Source organism: Blennius ocellaris, assembly GCF_963422515.1.
Source record: "Blennius ocellaris genome assembly, chromosome: 19".
In the NCBI taxonomy this organism is placed as follows: Eukaryota; Metazoa; Chordata; class Actinopteri; order Blenniiformes; family Blenniidae; genus Blennius; species Blennius ocellaris.
The window spans coordinates 16,872,593-16,888,527 of record NC_137668.1 but is presented as its reverse complement, the minus strand read 5'-3'; the positions used below and the strand labels follow the sequence as shown (position 1 = coordinate 16,888,527).

General features: G+C 40.1%; 1 protein-coding gene across 1 annotated transcript in view; it reads left to right on the top strand.

The window, feature by feature from the left end:
• Positions 1–15,935, top strand: part of ptprn2 (protein tyrosine phosphatase receptor type N2) — a gene marked incomplete at both ends in the record, with an annotated part of 139,756 nt that overhangs the window by 11,799 nt on the left and 112,022 nt on the right. The window contains 2 exons of the mRNA XM_080515360.1: positions 3,272–3,322; positions 13,370–13,483. Coding sequence (XP_080371486.1) covers positions 3,272–3,322; positions 13,370–13,483 — 165 coding nt within the window. The remainder of the gene's footprint in view (positions 1–3,271; positions 3,323–13,369; positions 13,484–15,935) is intronic.

Sequence of the window (15,935 nt, the reverse complement as noted above, 5' to 3'; positions counted from 1 at the left end):
CTGTTGTCCCTTCGAAACTCTCTATAGCCGCACTTATAAAACTAACGCTCGTTGATGAGCGGCTGTGATTGATCTGAGACGAGGTTGACATGACAACCGAGCCTCAGCACTCAATAGTGTGTGTAGCACTTTCCTGGAAAGGTCATTCTGCTTGTAAGATTATCCTGTACGCCTTGAATTAAATAAGACAATGTGGCTATTCTTCCTCAGAAGACTTCATTAAGATATAGCCTGGACATTTTCCCTCCTTCTTACGAGCTTCCTCAGACACAGGCCGCTCTCGCTCGCTTTTTTCTTCTTTTTTTTTTTTACCCCTCGCCTGAGGTAATCAGCAGCATCCACTGTGATTGCATTTTAATTAAAAGGCGCCATTCTAATCATCTCTGGCATGGTGTCGTAGAAAGGGGATGTGCCGTTATCAATCCTATGTCCCTGCCTATCACACAAGTGCACTGTCACACGCACGCACACACACACACACTCTGAATGTCTCACTGACTATGCTTGGCTGCATGCGTCATTAGTTGAAAGTCATAATTAATATTGAGAGCTGACAAGGCCTCCCAGAGAACCCAATGAATTAAGCAGGGAAGTGACGAGAAGGTAAAGTTGAATGGACTGACACTAATTGCAGAGTGCTGAGATGTATGGTCAAGAGGGATTGGGGGACTCTTTTTGATTCTAAGTGACTGCATTATATATATTTATGTCAAATGTTTTGTTTTCATCTTCAAAGTTTTGCCAAATAAGAAAGAGTAACAAGATAATCGGGGCTGTCACCGAAATGGAATATTGATGTTTTGGGAATAGTGAGAAAGTTTTTTTTTTTTTTCATAACCATTGGGACTATTGTTGCTTTGTTCTGTCCAATAACAAGGACTGAATAATTACTGTGAAGTTTGGGTGATGACATCAAATCTTATTGGCATGTGTACGTGTTTCTCTGTACAAGACGTTCTTTCTCTGCTGTCTACCCAAAATGCCAACATTGAAATTTTGAATGAAAAACATAATATGTGGAAAGAATAAAACAGCTGTGGAAATTTTGAGAAAATATGTACGATGTGTAAAAAACAATGCACGACATTCGTGGGCTACATCGAAAAACACACAAGCAATAAAGAAAAACAAGCATTCTCGTGCAGAGCAAGCAAACACGTCGGCAGCGGGAAATCTAATGGTTTGAATAGTGGCCATTAATGTGTTGTTAGTGTGGATGTTCTTCCAAGCTCCATCTTGTTTACTACTTAGGGTTACTGGGGGCGCCGACTCACACTGGGTGATGGCAGGGTGCATCCTGGACCAATCAGCAGTTCATCACAGGGCAAACACAACCACACATGGTCAATTTAAAGACACCATATCACCTAATGATTGTGTTTTCAGACCGAGTAAATCTTGACAGAAAGCCCACCCAAGCCAATTTATTTTCCAAAATTCAAGTTATGTTTCTGTTGTCCATTAGGTGGTGGCGTTGAGTCACTTTAGGTTCAAGCAGTCCTTCGCCTGGCTTTTACAGTTTGGACTCTTTTAGTTGGTAAATTCTGGATATCTTGTAGAGTAAATCAATGTGTTGTGACCTGTAGTGGCAAGTCATGTTAACTATTCCCCCTGTTGCTTCTTCGAGTGACTCGATACACCCTCTTGTGGTGCAGACTGGTACAGTCAGCCTGAACAGGCTGGGGCCAGTTGGGTACACAAGTAGCATAACGCTAAATTTACTTTGAGATGATGCGACTGTTGTTTTGTTTCATTCAGCTCATAATTTTAGGTATTTTTGATTTGCATTCAAAGTTTTCGTTGTCACCACTTGCAAATGTACTTCTGAAAAGACGCAGCTACAATCTAGTAGTGGCAGGAAACGAAGCCCCTTGGCCTATTAGGTCTATTAGGATGAAGGATTTAAGGAATACCTTAAAAAAAAGAGTCATTGTTGCTGCAGGTTTGGGAGCAGTGTGCTGCTTCTCTTCAGTTCAGGACACTCTGACTTTTAGTGTTGTTCTAAGAGCTGAGCGACCTCACAGCTCTGTGATGATGCCTCACTCTACATCATTAAATAGCCATTTTGCTTGACATATTGAAGCCATTACCTCCAAAAGGCGTAATTTCACAAAATGTGCCCCCAACTCCAAAACAAAATGGCTGCACATTGTGCCTGTGTTATTATGTCCCCACACAGATTAGCTTCAGGAGAATAACAGAGCAGAATAATGACACTAATGTCGAACCAGGAGTGATGACACTCTGAGAAACTTTGAACAAGTTAAAAAGCCTGAAAAGTTCCTGTCGTGTCCACACCTGTTCTGATTGTCTGTCCTTCCTCCAAATGATTAACAGACTTCCTGCTCCTATCTCTTCTCATTATTAAAGAAAGCCCGACAGAGTCCGCTCCTCCTACTCAGCCTGTTCTTCATTCACGGTCACAAGCTGCTCATCACTGTCCATCGAGGCCACGGGGCCAAGAGACTGCATCCAATTCTGTCACTCCGCCTGATGAGCAGAGGAGGCAAATAACAAAGATAAAAGACTTGAGGGAAGGCGGCCGAGGCTCAGTCGAGTTGTTAGCAGACTGCCGTTGTTTTGCCAAAGCTGTAGATGCCATTAAACCCGGGAGCCCCATTGAACAAACCTAAACCTCATGTCTTATATCGCGGAAGGTCTTTGATCATGTGATCTCATTGAACCCATGAGACTGGACGTAACACTTCAGAAGCAGGGTTTATTTATCTATTTATTTATTTATTTTTAATCTTTTTTTTTTTTTTTTCAAGTTTATTTCCGGACACGTGTGATTGTGGAGGATCACCTGTGCAGATCAGTGGGCAGAACAATCAGTCCTCCTCTTCTGTTCTCCGCGACTCCCACGTGTGAGATACGAACACCGAGAGCAGCCACTGGAAACGCTCTCGCCATCTGTTCATTTATTAGTCTGGAACACCCATTCTTAGTCCAAGCATTAGAGTTCATTAATATTCATACAGCATGCATATAGGGAAACATTGCCCATGGAGCTGGGTATTAGTGTCAGAAACAGGAGAGGAGAAGTCACACTAATTTATGATTGATGGCGCTGCCATTAGCAGCAAGGCCCACGGCTAAAGTTAATGTAGTACTAAGCTGCACTCTTACAGGGCGGGGAAATATTTTGAAATTGTGACATTTGGCAAATTTTTCTGCCTTTCTGTTTTTTCTGCGATTGGTGTGACACCAAAGTAACATGTTGATCTCAATGTTTTCTCTCTTCTCTCCTTCACCTTTCCTGAAACTGCAGGTTGCCTGTTTGAAGATGAGCTCTGCACTTTGTACGAGTTTTGCGTCAATGGTAAGTCCATTTAAGAAATAAAAACTCTTAGGAAGTTTCAAACTGTCCGAATTTCTCTGCCTATATTTTATAATTGGCTATTACCACACCAAATTTGTGTTTTGACATCTTGAGAAATGTTCCAATACATACACACTGGTTTTTTTCATTTTATAGACATGAACAATGTTTTTTTCTCAACTTTTCCTGATAGCTAAATGTTGTTTTGATGAGAAATGAACATGCTTTTTGACCTCTATAGTACTGCAGAGTGGACATTGCTTTGCAGGCTGACTTGGAAGTTTGCTTTACAAAAAAACAATAAAGAAGATAATTGTGGTGAACATCATTTTTAAGATGTTTGAAGTTTGAGGTTACTAAAAATGCAGAATCATCTTTCATGCTCTCCATTAAAGCTTTTGGTAAAATCTAAATTTGATATGAAATGTGCTTAAAACAACAAGTGTAACATCCATTAAGATGAAGTCTCCTGCTTTATGTGATCATCAAAAGATTTCTTTATAAAAGGATATGGATTGTTTTTTTTCTTACAGTGGATCTATTTATGTATGTATGTATGATTGAACAATGTCCATTTAAAATAATGAGTCATGTAGATAAATCTTGTTAAAATACAGTGGAGCTGAGTTGTACCAGTAACAATTCGCCATATAAACACGCAGCAGTCGTCCTGTCTCATAAATCCAAATATTCTTAGGATTGATAATCAATACCGGCAGCATGTTTCCCCATTCAAAATGCCAAGGTTTCCCCTAAACAAACACCTGATCACCACCTCTGCTGAAAACCATCTTGTTACAGAAAGACAGATGCATCTGTTCCCAGTGGTCGTCATGACAACGTGTCACCTGATGAATGGAGGGAAAATGTCGGGCCTTTTCACAGCATGTCATTCAGGCAGATCACGCAGCGGGCTGTAAATTTGAAAGGGATTGATAGCGTGTCGATATTGAGGATCATCTTCAGAACGGAGCCACCACCAAAGGTTAATGTATTTCAGCACAGCGGCAGAGTTTCAGGGTGCAGCTGTGCAGCTGTGCACATGTGCAGATGTTCAACATCTGTGATGACAGATTACTGCTGATAGGAGCATGTTGATTGGCTTCATGTCATCAGGCTTCTTGGATGGGATAGTATCAAAACATTTACTGTTTGTTTTGGACCTTCTCTCTTTTTTTAAAGAAGAAAAGATGTGAAATATCTGAATATTTTCAGATTTTTTTATTTTATTTTCATGATGTAGAAGCTATAATTAAGTTAAAAAAGTATACTTCATGTGTAATAATATTACATATATAAGAGATTTGCAGTTTGAAATAAAATAATAAAAGGGGAACAATCAAAATTACCCTCACCTGAAAAGTATTTTTTTTAATTCTTATTATTTTTTTAAATCTCATTGTATTTAGACACCAACTCAACTGATTTTAGAAAAATATCAGTTTGAAATAGAGCTTACTTGTTTCCATGGTGACAATAACAATCCAGTTGGAAAGTTATGTTTTTACACATCTTCTGTTTTCATTTTTTTTTTTTCTGTGTGAATCACAAAACACAGGCCCATAAAGGAAAAAGAAAAAAAAGATATTTGTTTTCTATCTTCTGGAAGGAGTCTAGTCCTACTCCTCAACGCTAAATACTTACTAATCTTAACACATATATAATATTAAATACTGTTATTGTTATGGCATATTCAGATCGAGGACAACTTTTGTATTTTATACTGTTTGGTAATATGTCATGTGTACATTTTTCTTTAAAGATGCAGTGTTGTTCATCCAGCTGTTTGTTGCCTCAGTGGCGCCCTACACCCCTGAGGCGGGGGCTCCTGGTCCTAGAAGACTACAGAGTTGTCTCCATGTGTTTCTGCTTTAACACACCTCCTTGTGATGAAGGGCACGTTATGGTTTTCTGCAGAGCTTCATGAAAACACATTTATTGAGAGAACGTTGAATACATGAAATGAATGATGAAAGTCTCCTTGCTTTCATCATGAAGCGGGTTATGAGACTGCTCGTTCAAAGCGGGTAAACCAACACTAAACACTTCTCAATTCACGAGACCTGCGACTCGTCATCAACATAACTATTGATTGATTGATTAAATATCCCCCCACATAGTTTTCCTGAACCACAAGCTGCTTTTATTAAACCTTCAAAATATTTGGTTTGTGTTTTGTGGTTAACAGGCTACACACAATTTAACTATTTTGATTTCTTCGAGTTTATAAGCCAAGTTAAAAACAATAAATTAAAAACAACAATAAGTTCACATGCTCTATTACAATAATAAATATATACAGAACTCCCCACCACACAAAAATCAATAAACGCAAAGAGAATGTAAGTGGTATTTTGCCCAGAATTGTTGGACCTTTTTATGAGGCCACTCTTCTCGATTTTCAGGAAATTATGGAAGCAAATTTAGAGACGCCCTCCTTCATTTCAGTGTTAACCCAGTTCTGGTCGTCCCAGGAAAACAGGAGGTGGTGCAGAGGAGAAATATATATATAAAAAAAATGACTTTAATTACACAGGCTGTTTTGGTACATAGGGGAGCCTAATAGGAGGAAACTGCTGACACCTCAGCAGAAAAAAAAAAACACCCAGAGGCAGACAAGAGGACAGAGTCGCAGTTGAGATATAAGAATAGCATGCAAAGACGTGATGAGGAAGGTTATATCTATGAAGACTATAGTTCCCCCCCCCCCCCCCCCTAATCTTCAGGTTATTATCTCTTTTTTGTTCACCACGCTCACACAATCCATCCCACACTAACATTTAATTACACTATACTCAGGCAACACGGACTAATGTTGGATTAATGTTGCACCTAATATGCAAGTAATGAGACGTTATTCAGTCGCCTCACAGCCTTCCTCGTGTACTTGGTCCACAGTCTGTCACTCTCCATCGGACTCCTGATGAGCAGCAGCCACCGCGCAGACAGATGATGAGTGGGCGTAACTAGGTCTGCCACTTCGACTCTCCTCCGGGTCCCTGAAGGAGTAACCTGGTTTATTCTGGGCCAGGCCAGCTGTTTCCCACCCGGGCTGTTGCTATGCGGGGTGGCAGAGGGCAGGTCTCCGAGGAGTAGCCCCCCTCCTCGGTTCCTACACCGCACGCTTGACTATCATTTACTGCTGCGGTTTGAAGATTGTTCACTCTTTTTTTTTTTTTTTTTATCCAACAACAGTGAATCTGAGCACATTTAATGAGGTCGCATTCAAACCACTGATCAGTCATGACAAATGTGTTGGAAAGGTAGACAATGAATGTACCACGAGCTCGCAAAAAGAATTCAGGCGTTTTAATGGGACATGTGCCATCACAAGTAGCTATTTTACTAAATCCTTCAGCTACTTTTATAGTATAGCTTTCACTCTTTCCCGTCTGCCACCTGAGATTTGTGTGAAAAAAATTAAGTGGAGTGGAAAACATTGAAAACACATTTTTGGGGGATTATTTTGTAGTATGTGAAAAAAAAGCCCAATAAGTGCAGACAAAAGAAGCATTTTACTTGCACAAGAAAAGTTTGCCAACATATTCAGTGTTTTGGTCGTCGTGTTTCTTCTCTCGGGGGTACCAGAGAGCTTCAGGGTCTGCAGAAGCAGGATTCATTTTGATTTTTGAGAAGAATTGAGAAGAAATTATGATGACACAAGTCGAGAGCAAAAGCTGTTGATCATTTTATTAAAATACACATTTTTAGAACTGAATTTATTGTGTCACTGAAATGAATTCAAGTGATAAAATGGACTTCATTGCCGTCAAAACCACAAGTGTGACAGTTGCAGACTAAATATAAAGCCAATTAGTTTAAGTTTATAGTCAATGTATCCCACCACCTGAAACAACACCATCTTATATTTTTAGTCTTTTATCCAATGAAAAACAAAGCATGTTCTCTAGACTTGGGGACTTTTGAGGGGCTCATTGCCCTGTGTTTTGAAAACGGCAATGTTAAAATCTGAACTGGGGATAGAAGATTTTAAAAAAAAGATTGGAAAAGAAAATGAATAGATCAAATAAAGAACAGGAAAGCCATTAAAACCCTCACAATTATAGTTGTTTTTAAAAACCATGCTTGTTCTGCTGTAGTTTGAAATATGTTAGAGCCTGTGAATCCACCCACAATTTTCATTACAATTTGCTGTTTTATTTCAGGCAAGTTTACTAGATAGCCTTTAGAAATTGAAAGAGCAAGGCATGTCTGAAAGAAGAAAAAAAAAAAACTCACACAAAGAGTCTGAATTTGAAAAGTCATTTATAGAAATAGGAGCTTTGTTACCGATTTCTCTTCATCTGTTTCTTTGAGGGACCGTTCACCTCTTAGAGATCTTTGTCTCTCAGACGCAGAATGAATTCAGACTGTGCTCATTTTGAGACACTGACTAATTATGTGAATGGAGGGCGTCTGACGGCCCCCTGGTCAGCTCCTGGTCCCATCAGAGTGGTCATTAGGCTGCAGAGGAGAAAGTAGACCTTTACACACTCAAATTAGATTTGGTAAAAACCACATAAGAACCTCTGTTGTCCTCCTTCTTATTATGCACCATTTAAAAACATGTTGATTTTTTTTCCTGAATTTATTTAATTGTTTTCTTTCATCGCTCCCTTTTTTGTTTTGTTTGTAGTTTTTCCGTTGTATTTTGTGCAATTCTAATTATTCCTTTATAGGATTTCTCTGTACTCTCCTTCAATTTATTACTTGAAGCGTATAAGAAAGGAAAACTCGCCGATTAATTACTTCCTTTAATATGTTCAAAGGTTCAACTTGCCAGAAAAAAAAAATGGCACTGAGAAATATATGTTAAAAAAAAATCTACCAGGTAACGCGTTCCATAATAACACGCATAGTATGAGATAATTACACACAATGCATTTTGTTGTGTGATTTGAGTTAAACCGATTCAGAACATTATAAGGTTATTGGAGCTCCTGAATCAGACAATATTGTCTTGACCTCATTCTACTACAGTCCTGACAACTGGTCTTCTTGTAGTTACATTGACTCATCTTACCTTTCTAACCACTTTATGAAGCGTCGAAACTGTCAGTACAGTGGCTTTCCCTGGTGGTAAAGTCCAAACTCTACTCCAAAGAGATGCTACAGTCAGTAGATCCATATACTCCATAATGCAATCCTTACATGTCATGTCTCATTATAGCAAGTCTTTACTCCTATCTTCAGGGGAATACTTTTCCGGAGGTCCTTCCTAAAGGATATGCAATTACTTTGGAAATGCATTTTAATTTGATGCAGCCCTCCGGAGTATGTGGCTTACTGGCACGAGCAGCTAAGCTAAAGTACAGCAGATAAGTGCTACACGTTTCCCTCGGGGCGCCGGTCGCCTCCTATTAAACACTTAACCAACAGTGTGCTATCGATCGGCGGTTATCTTGCCTCCACTTGGGCTACCATTGTCTGAAACGTCTGCACTGTCTTTTAAATGGAAACGATTTTGGTGATGCTCCAGTCCATCAGCACTCGCGACGATCTCGGGAGCAGCATAAACACTTGAAGTGTAAATACTACAGAAGTCAAGCATCTGTCTGGGTAGAGAAAGGAGTCTGAAACTGAAAGCACAAATCATCAAATATGTAGAGAGTAACATATTAATATTAAAGGCTAAAAGACTAAATGTTTAACAAAAGAGGAAGAAAAAGGACATGTTGGTAAATGGGTTCCACTTATATAGCAGCTTTCCACTACTTCAGCAGCATTTTACGTTGTTAGTCTCATCACAATGATAGATATGCAAAATGGTCAATCCAGCCATTGGGAGCAATCTGGGAATCGAACTTGCAACCTTTTAGAGAGATAGGAAAACCACCAACCGATCAACAACCGCCCACATGTTAAAATAAATTAAATCTGTAATATTACACCTGATTGCTGTTCCACAGCCAGATTCAGTAAGCTGTATGGTTTAATGTTGCTCAGAGTCAGTCTGTCTTTATTCATTTATTTACATGTGCATTGCACTTCCTGTGTAATTTAATTATTATTTGAAAGCTACAGTGCATAAAGAGGAGCTCAGAATAACCTGTAACCACTCCATTAATCAAACCCTGATCACTTTAGCTTTTGTTGGCACACAGTTCTTTATTAGCAGGCTACATCTGGCCGGTCTCGCTGCATTGATTTGAGCCCATTCATTTTCATGACATGAGTTGCACAGCGAGTACACCTGTTCAGATACGTCTTAATTTGTCTCGCGGGTCCGCCTGCCTCTCGTTTCCTACGTACGCTCTTTTCGAAATGCTCTGCTGGCTGTCAGCTTTAGTGTTTGCTCCTGTTATCCCGGAGCATTAGCTTTCACAGTTTAAATAGCTTTAGCAGCAGCCGGGTTTCGCTCTGTCTGTCACAGTGGGAGGAGGGACGGCGTTGGGATTTAGAGCTTTTCGCCTTTTTGGTTTTTCATTTTTTTTGAAAAGCTCCTTTATTCCTCTAAACACAGTGCTTATCCAGAGGTAGCTTTACCTCAGCCAGAATGCCACTGATTTACAGGATTGAAAGGAATCATTAATCGAATCTGAGGTCTGCTGTATACATTATAGATTGTACTGACAGAGGTAACGTTGTGCTTTTGCTCATCTCATTGCCAGCTTTCAACTTGTTCTACATGCAGGAGAATTGATCTATTGTCTGCGTAATAGTTCGGAAACCTGACAGGTGATCATTTTCGGAGAACTTTAAATCTGTTGGATGTATATAGATCTCTTGCTGGGATGTTTTTGGAAAGAAAACAGGCTCAGTCATACTGGCCTGTATCCCCATGTGTTATTTTCAGCTTTGGACATAACTGATTCAGTGAGTCATCTAGTGGTTTTACTTTACCGGCTGTCTGTTGTTGGACTTTCTCTGCATAGTTTGCTGCTGGCAGGATCAACTCGGTCTCACATCCTCCAGCTGTGTCTCCTGTTCTGAAGAGGCAAAACCTTAAAGATGAACTCTCTACTTGGCAGTCTTCAATTTACATGATTTGACTTGCTGTTTCAGGGTGTTATTTGTCTTAACACATTCTATTCTATTCTATTCTATTCTATTCTATTCTATTTAGTTTTATCTTTGCCATTTTAATAGTTAACCTTATGTATCTCGTCTTCATGAAAGTATTGTTTGATCCAGCTTAATCCCATAATTAAAAAAAAATGCTTTAAGTATATCTTTTAAGGCTTCCATTTTCATTATTATCTAATATTTACTGTTTTATTTTCCTCAGTTGGCACTCATAGTTGTAGTATCCTGTGTGAAGGGTAAAGTGTGATTGATTGATTAATTGAATCCTCCACACATGCTGCTTTCTTCCAAGTCTAGAATTAAAATGGTTTGTTGTGTGTGTGTGTGTGTGTGTGTGTGTGTGTGTGTGTGTGTGTGTGTGTGTGTGTGTGTGTGTGTGTGTGTGTGTGTGTGTGTGTGTGTGTGTGTGTGTGTGTGTGTGTGCGCGTTTGTGTGTGTGTGTGTGTGTGTGTGTGTGTGTGTGTGTGTGTGTGTGTGTGTGTGTGTGCGTGTGCGTGTGCGTGTATGTTTGTTTTTTCAGCAGTCAAAAATAGGTTAAGCACGCCAGTTTCCCTGTGAGCTGTCAACTACAATGAACCACCATAGCTTGTGTTGATTTCTCTCAGTAATGTGAATGTACACAAAGTGACGCAGCAGTGCTTTGTGATCCATCGTGCATGTGACTGAACATCGGCGTCACCGCCACAAATCAATCACCTGCTCTGTTTTCCAAACCGGGATTTCTTTGTTGTAAAATACCTCTGACTTATAAATTTAGAGCCCTAAAACCCGGTGTGACTGTGGTTGCTATCGGGAATGTCCCTGACAACAGAAGAGGAAGTAACATGTGCCATCGCCATGGAAACCTAAGGAGGGATGCAGCGTATCCTTCATTAAGCTTCCCATCATTTGATATGTCACCGGTTCTCGTTTAATACTTACGTAATATGTGTTGTTACTGTATAGGGCTAAAGAAAATGAACGACTGCGTTAACCTGGTGCTGACGGATAATGTCAAGCAGGAACGCAGGATAGCTGGCAGACAGTAACGAGACAGTTGACGTCTTGTGGTGCGCACACGTCTGTGATGCTCTGTGTGTCTGTAGGTGGGAAGTTTTCCGCTGCGCCGTTCTCAGGTCTCTAAATAACTCCTGCGTGCCGTCTCTCCTAATGCACCATCTCCCACATGCTTCCTCCTGTACAGAGCTGCCATTTAAAAGAAGAAGAATAAAAAAAACTGAATCAGGAAAACACCTGCTTTTCCTTTAGAATAAAAAATACATTCTGAGCTTCAGCTATAGGTGCCATGTTGTTTCGAGTCCCACCAAAGATCATGTTTGACGTTAACAAAAATTGCAGCAAAAAGGACGACTTTGGTCATTGTCCTTTGATTTGTGCCGTTACTAGAATAAAGATATTCTCAGGTCGGCTCCTGTGGCTCTGCTCGCTTCCCTCTCAACCTTCATTCATCACAGCTGGCAACTCTTCAGAGGTGCCAGTGATTGGCAGACAGCAGATTGATTGAGAGGTTGAGCTGTGACTTAATCACATTTCACCTGATATACTGTAGGCAGCGGTGGCTTCATTTAGCAGTCATCAAAGGGAATACATTAATAAAACTAAATTAAAAAAATTTTTTTATTATGGGACTACCAGTAAAGAGGGTGAGGATAATGCATGCAAATGAAGAAATCTAATGTTTATATTCTATATAGGTAGAATAAAAATTAAGTGAAAAAAAATGTAATGTATTAATTATTTGTGTGTGTGTGTGTGTGTGTGTGTGTGTGTGTGTGTGTGTGTGTGTGTGTGTGTGTGTGTGTGTGTTGTTGTTGTTGTCTCAGTCCAAGCTGTCATCTTTATTTGAATGCTGAATATTCTTACATATTCTGATGTACGGTATTTCATAATAGAAGATAGAATTGCTAACAGCTTTGAAGACCAACAGACTATTATTAATAATTCCCGATATGTGATCAATTATGCGACTAATATATGTCGTCAGAATTTCAAGTATGACTGCAAGACTTTCACTTAGTTTCACACAACATTACATGTTATTTTATCATTTCATATTTTATCACTAGATCCAGGCTGAGAAACGAATTAATTTACAAAATGTCTACTGTTTACTTGTAATGCGATGATAAGACTTTACCATTAATGCTACATGATGTATGACAGATAAATGTAGTTGGTCATCAATCCAACCCCAGAGAGAAACAATCGAGGGGCAAACACAAAACCCTGGCATGTGATGTACTTCAGATTGTGTGTATGTATGATGTGTTTGAGTGTTGAGCTGTGCCACCACGGTTTGCTATCGTTGTCCAACATCTTGGGGCTAATTAATGAGAAGCTGTGGTGTGTGACCAAATGTTGATTCACATCATTACACCTCTTACTAATCTCAGTGGCATCCCTCGCACATACCCTCACGTGGCCACGTGCGCGATAGCACGCCCACACTCACAGAGGAAGCGGCTCTGATTGAATCTGCTGGCTTCATCTCCGCCATCTTTCAGGTGAACTTTCATTTGGGGAGTTTAACCAACAACATGCATGAATTTATCTCCCCGTGCTGAGAGAGACGGTGACAGATCATTTGTATTCCAGGCTCAGCCTCTGAACGCTGCTTCCTGACCCCCGAGCCTCAGCATCCTTCAGAGGTCTAGACCAGCCATTGAATCGTGCGGCTGATAGGGTCTCAGTGGCGTGCATTGCCTAGCAACCTGTATTGAGTGAAGCGGGAGGCCTGCAGATGGGAGATTACCAGGGTTCCTGATAAAGTCCTTCCTGCCACGAATGGCTGCTTATCGTAGTGCTGTCACAGGAAAAATGGCAGCTATTAGCTCCCCCAAAATAGGAAATCGGAGGTCGGGAAAATCCGCAGGTGCCTCACACCATCACACTCCAGCCAATGCCATTTTACACAATAAATGTTCCTGAGAGCTGTGAACGTGTTCCTCACGCTGAGCGAGTAAAAACACACCTCCTTCATGAACTTGTTCTCACCACTTCCCTGTATTTCTTCCTGTGTAGACGGAGTGTTTGGACAGTGCCAGGAGCTGGCCGGCGCAGACCTGCACTCCTATGATATCTCTTCCTCTGCTCTCCAACGCCTCAGGATCCTTCTCCAGAAATTGGCTCACCGAGGTACAAACTGTTCTCCCATCTTTGTCTTGAGTTTCTTTTCTTTCTTTGTTCCTCCCCCTCTGTTCGGCACCAGTCACGTACGGGGCTTACAGCGAACGCTTGTCAACTACTATCGCGTGAAGCAAGCCAAATAAGCCAAGCTGTCTCCTTGGCTAGCGGTAGCGTGCCACAGCAGAGCGAGAACGGGTCGTTCGACTCATATCGGGCCATTGTTTTGCCATTATTGCCTAACTCCCAACAGCCAATCTCACTGGCTTGAGTGTTGGTGGAACATTTAGAGCTAATTTTATGGATGAGTAGGTGTGAGGTGTGCGGTGTAATCACATTGGACAGTCTCTCCCGCTCAATCAATGGCAGCGGCTAATGTGTTCATTCTAACAGGTCACCTCTCCAGGCCGATACAGCACATCTATGAAACTGTATGTTCATAACAGGAACAACCACGAAGCTCATTAGGGAAAAGGTTACAGTCGGAATTCAAGATTTAATGTTTCTCATTTCCCTACCTGGAGTCATGCTGGGTTTCCTTTGGGTATTTTCAGAGTCTCATCAGCGCGTCTCATCAGCTCGCTGAATTAAATACGACACATTTGGTATTCATGTCTTGTACTGGTCGTGAGGAACAGAGTCTTCTCTTGCTGATAGTTGTTACAGTGTTAACAACAGACAGCAAAGACTGGGGCTTCCAGTCTGTCTGCTGTAAGATGTCGCCACTCCAAAAGCGCAAGAAAAAAGCAAGTCCATTTTTTGTTTCTATGAAGGAAAATATTAAAACAGTAACCTATCATCTGATGATTTTGTTAGTTATTAATACTTTGATAATTACTGAGTGTTTTCTGAAAGCAAATTTTTATTTTTGTGTTAATTATATTTTTAGAAACGGAGACACACAGTGTTCTGTTGGTACATTTTTATTTAATCACATCCAATTAAGAGCTTTTGTGCACATCAGGTCAGCTGAACATGTGAAATGCTTTCTGCAGTTCAAATTACTATATTGAACACAGGTCTGAATTTTTTTATGCTAAAATAATTGCCTCCTCCTCCTGCAACCGAGCAAACTCTTTCTGAAGACATCATTCATGACATATTTAATGTGAAAATGGAGTGTTTTGATCTGATCATGGACATACGGTGTGTCATTTAGAGGTATTCACTTGGCAAATGGAAGTTTGGTAGGTAGGTCCTTTTATACAGCCTGCAACAGTCATACCTGTTAGAGTTCTGGATGTTCACTCTAAAGCTTATGTTATATTATTTTGATGTGCCTCCTTTCCATTTATTTTACAATCAGTTTTGTCTTTTCATAAAGAAAAAAATTATAAGTATTAGTTAAAGGCCACTTACATCTGAAATGTAGATGTATGGTCATATTATGTTCAATTTGTGTTCGGAAATGTTTTGAAAGAGAAATATGGAAACCCTTGGGAAAAACACACCCGTCACACCCTATATGTAGTTTAGCTGTTTCTACCATGATGGTAGTTTATGTTGCATTCCTGTAATTATAGAGCAACAATCTAAAACAGCTAATGATTAACAGCATTCAATGATTTTATTTTATTGATGTTTAGCTCTTTATTTATCACTCTCTTCCTATTTCCTTAACAAAAACATATATGTGAGACACCATCATGAGCAGTAACTTAATTATAAACGTTTCCTTTCTTTGGTTCATGTTTTGATCAGAACACAACACTCGCAGCCTGCAGTGAAAAGCTCTGGGCAGATGATATGGCAATATGTTTTGTGTTTTAGTCATTTGTCAATAATGAGTCACATTTGTCACCTCGACTAGACATGATCAGTCTCACTTTTAAATAAAGTGTCTGCTACGCAAAGCAATGAAAACAAATTGTATACACACTTTGAGAAAGCCACTGCAGTCTGAAAAGAGGCTCATGAGGCTCCATGGATGTGAGTTTCAGGACAAGCAAGCACAGAACATTGCACACTGGTGTATGAATCATACATTTATTTTCATTTTAGCAGCGTGTAATTTCAGCCATAGCCCACCAGGGGGCAGTAGATATCTTTAACACCAACCGTGACCACAAACATCAGCCTTCCAAGCCTAATTGGCTTTGCAGGCCACTCTGAGCTTAATATCTTTTAACAGGCGTGAACCAGTGTTGAAAATCATTAAGCAGTAAGCAGCAGACCAGAGGAAATCAAAAAAAAAAAAAAAAAGAGGAGGAAAAAGCAGTGATGAATATTTAGCCAGGAGAGACCACACATTTATTCTAATTACTGCTGAGAAATAAATAAATGAGAGAGAAGAGGATGAGAGGAGAGCCACAGTGTCATTTAAAAAAATTTTTATTTAGGTACTTTCTTTTGAATAGGATTCATTGTCTGACCTTGTGTTTGAAGACTCCCGTTTCACAGACTCCACAGACATGACATCATCACTTTGAAACATCTCCTCTCCTTTTTCTGTCTCGGAGAATCA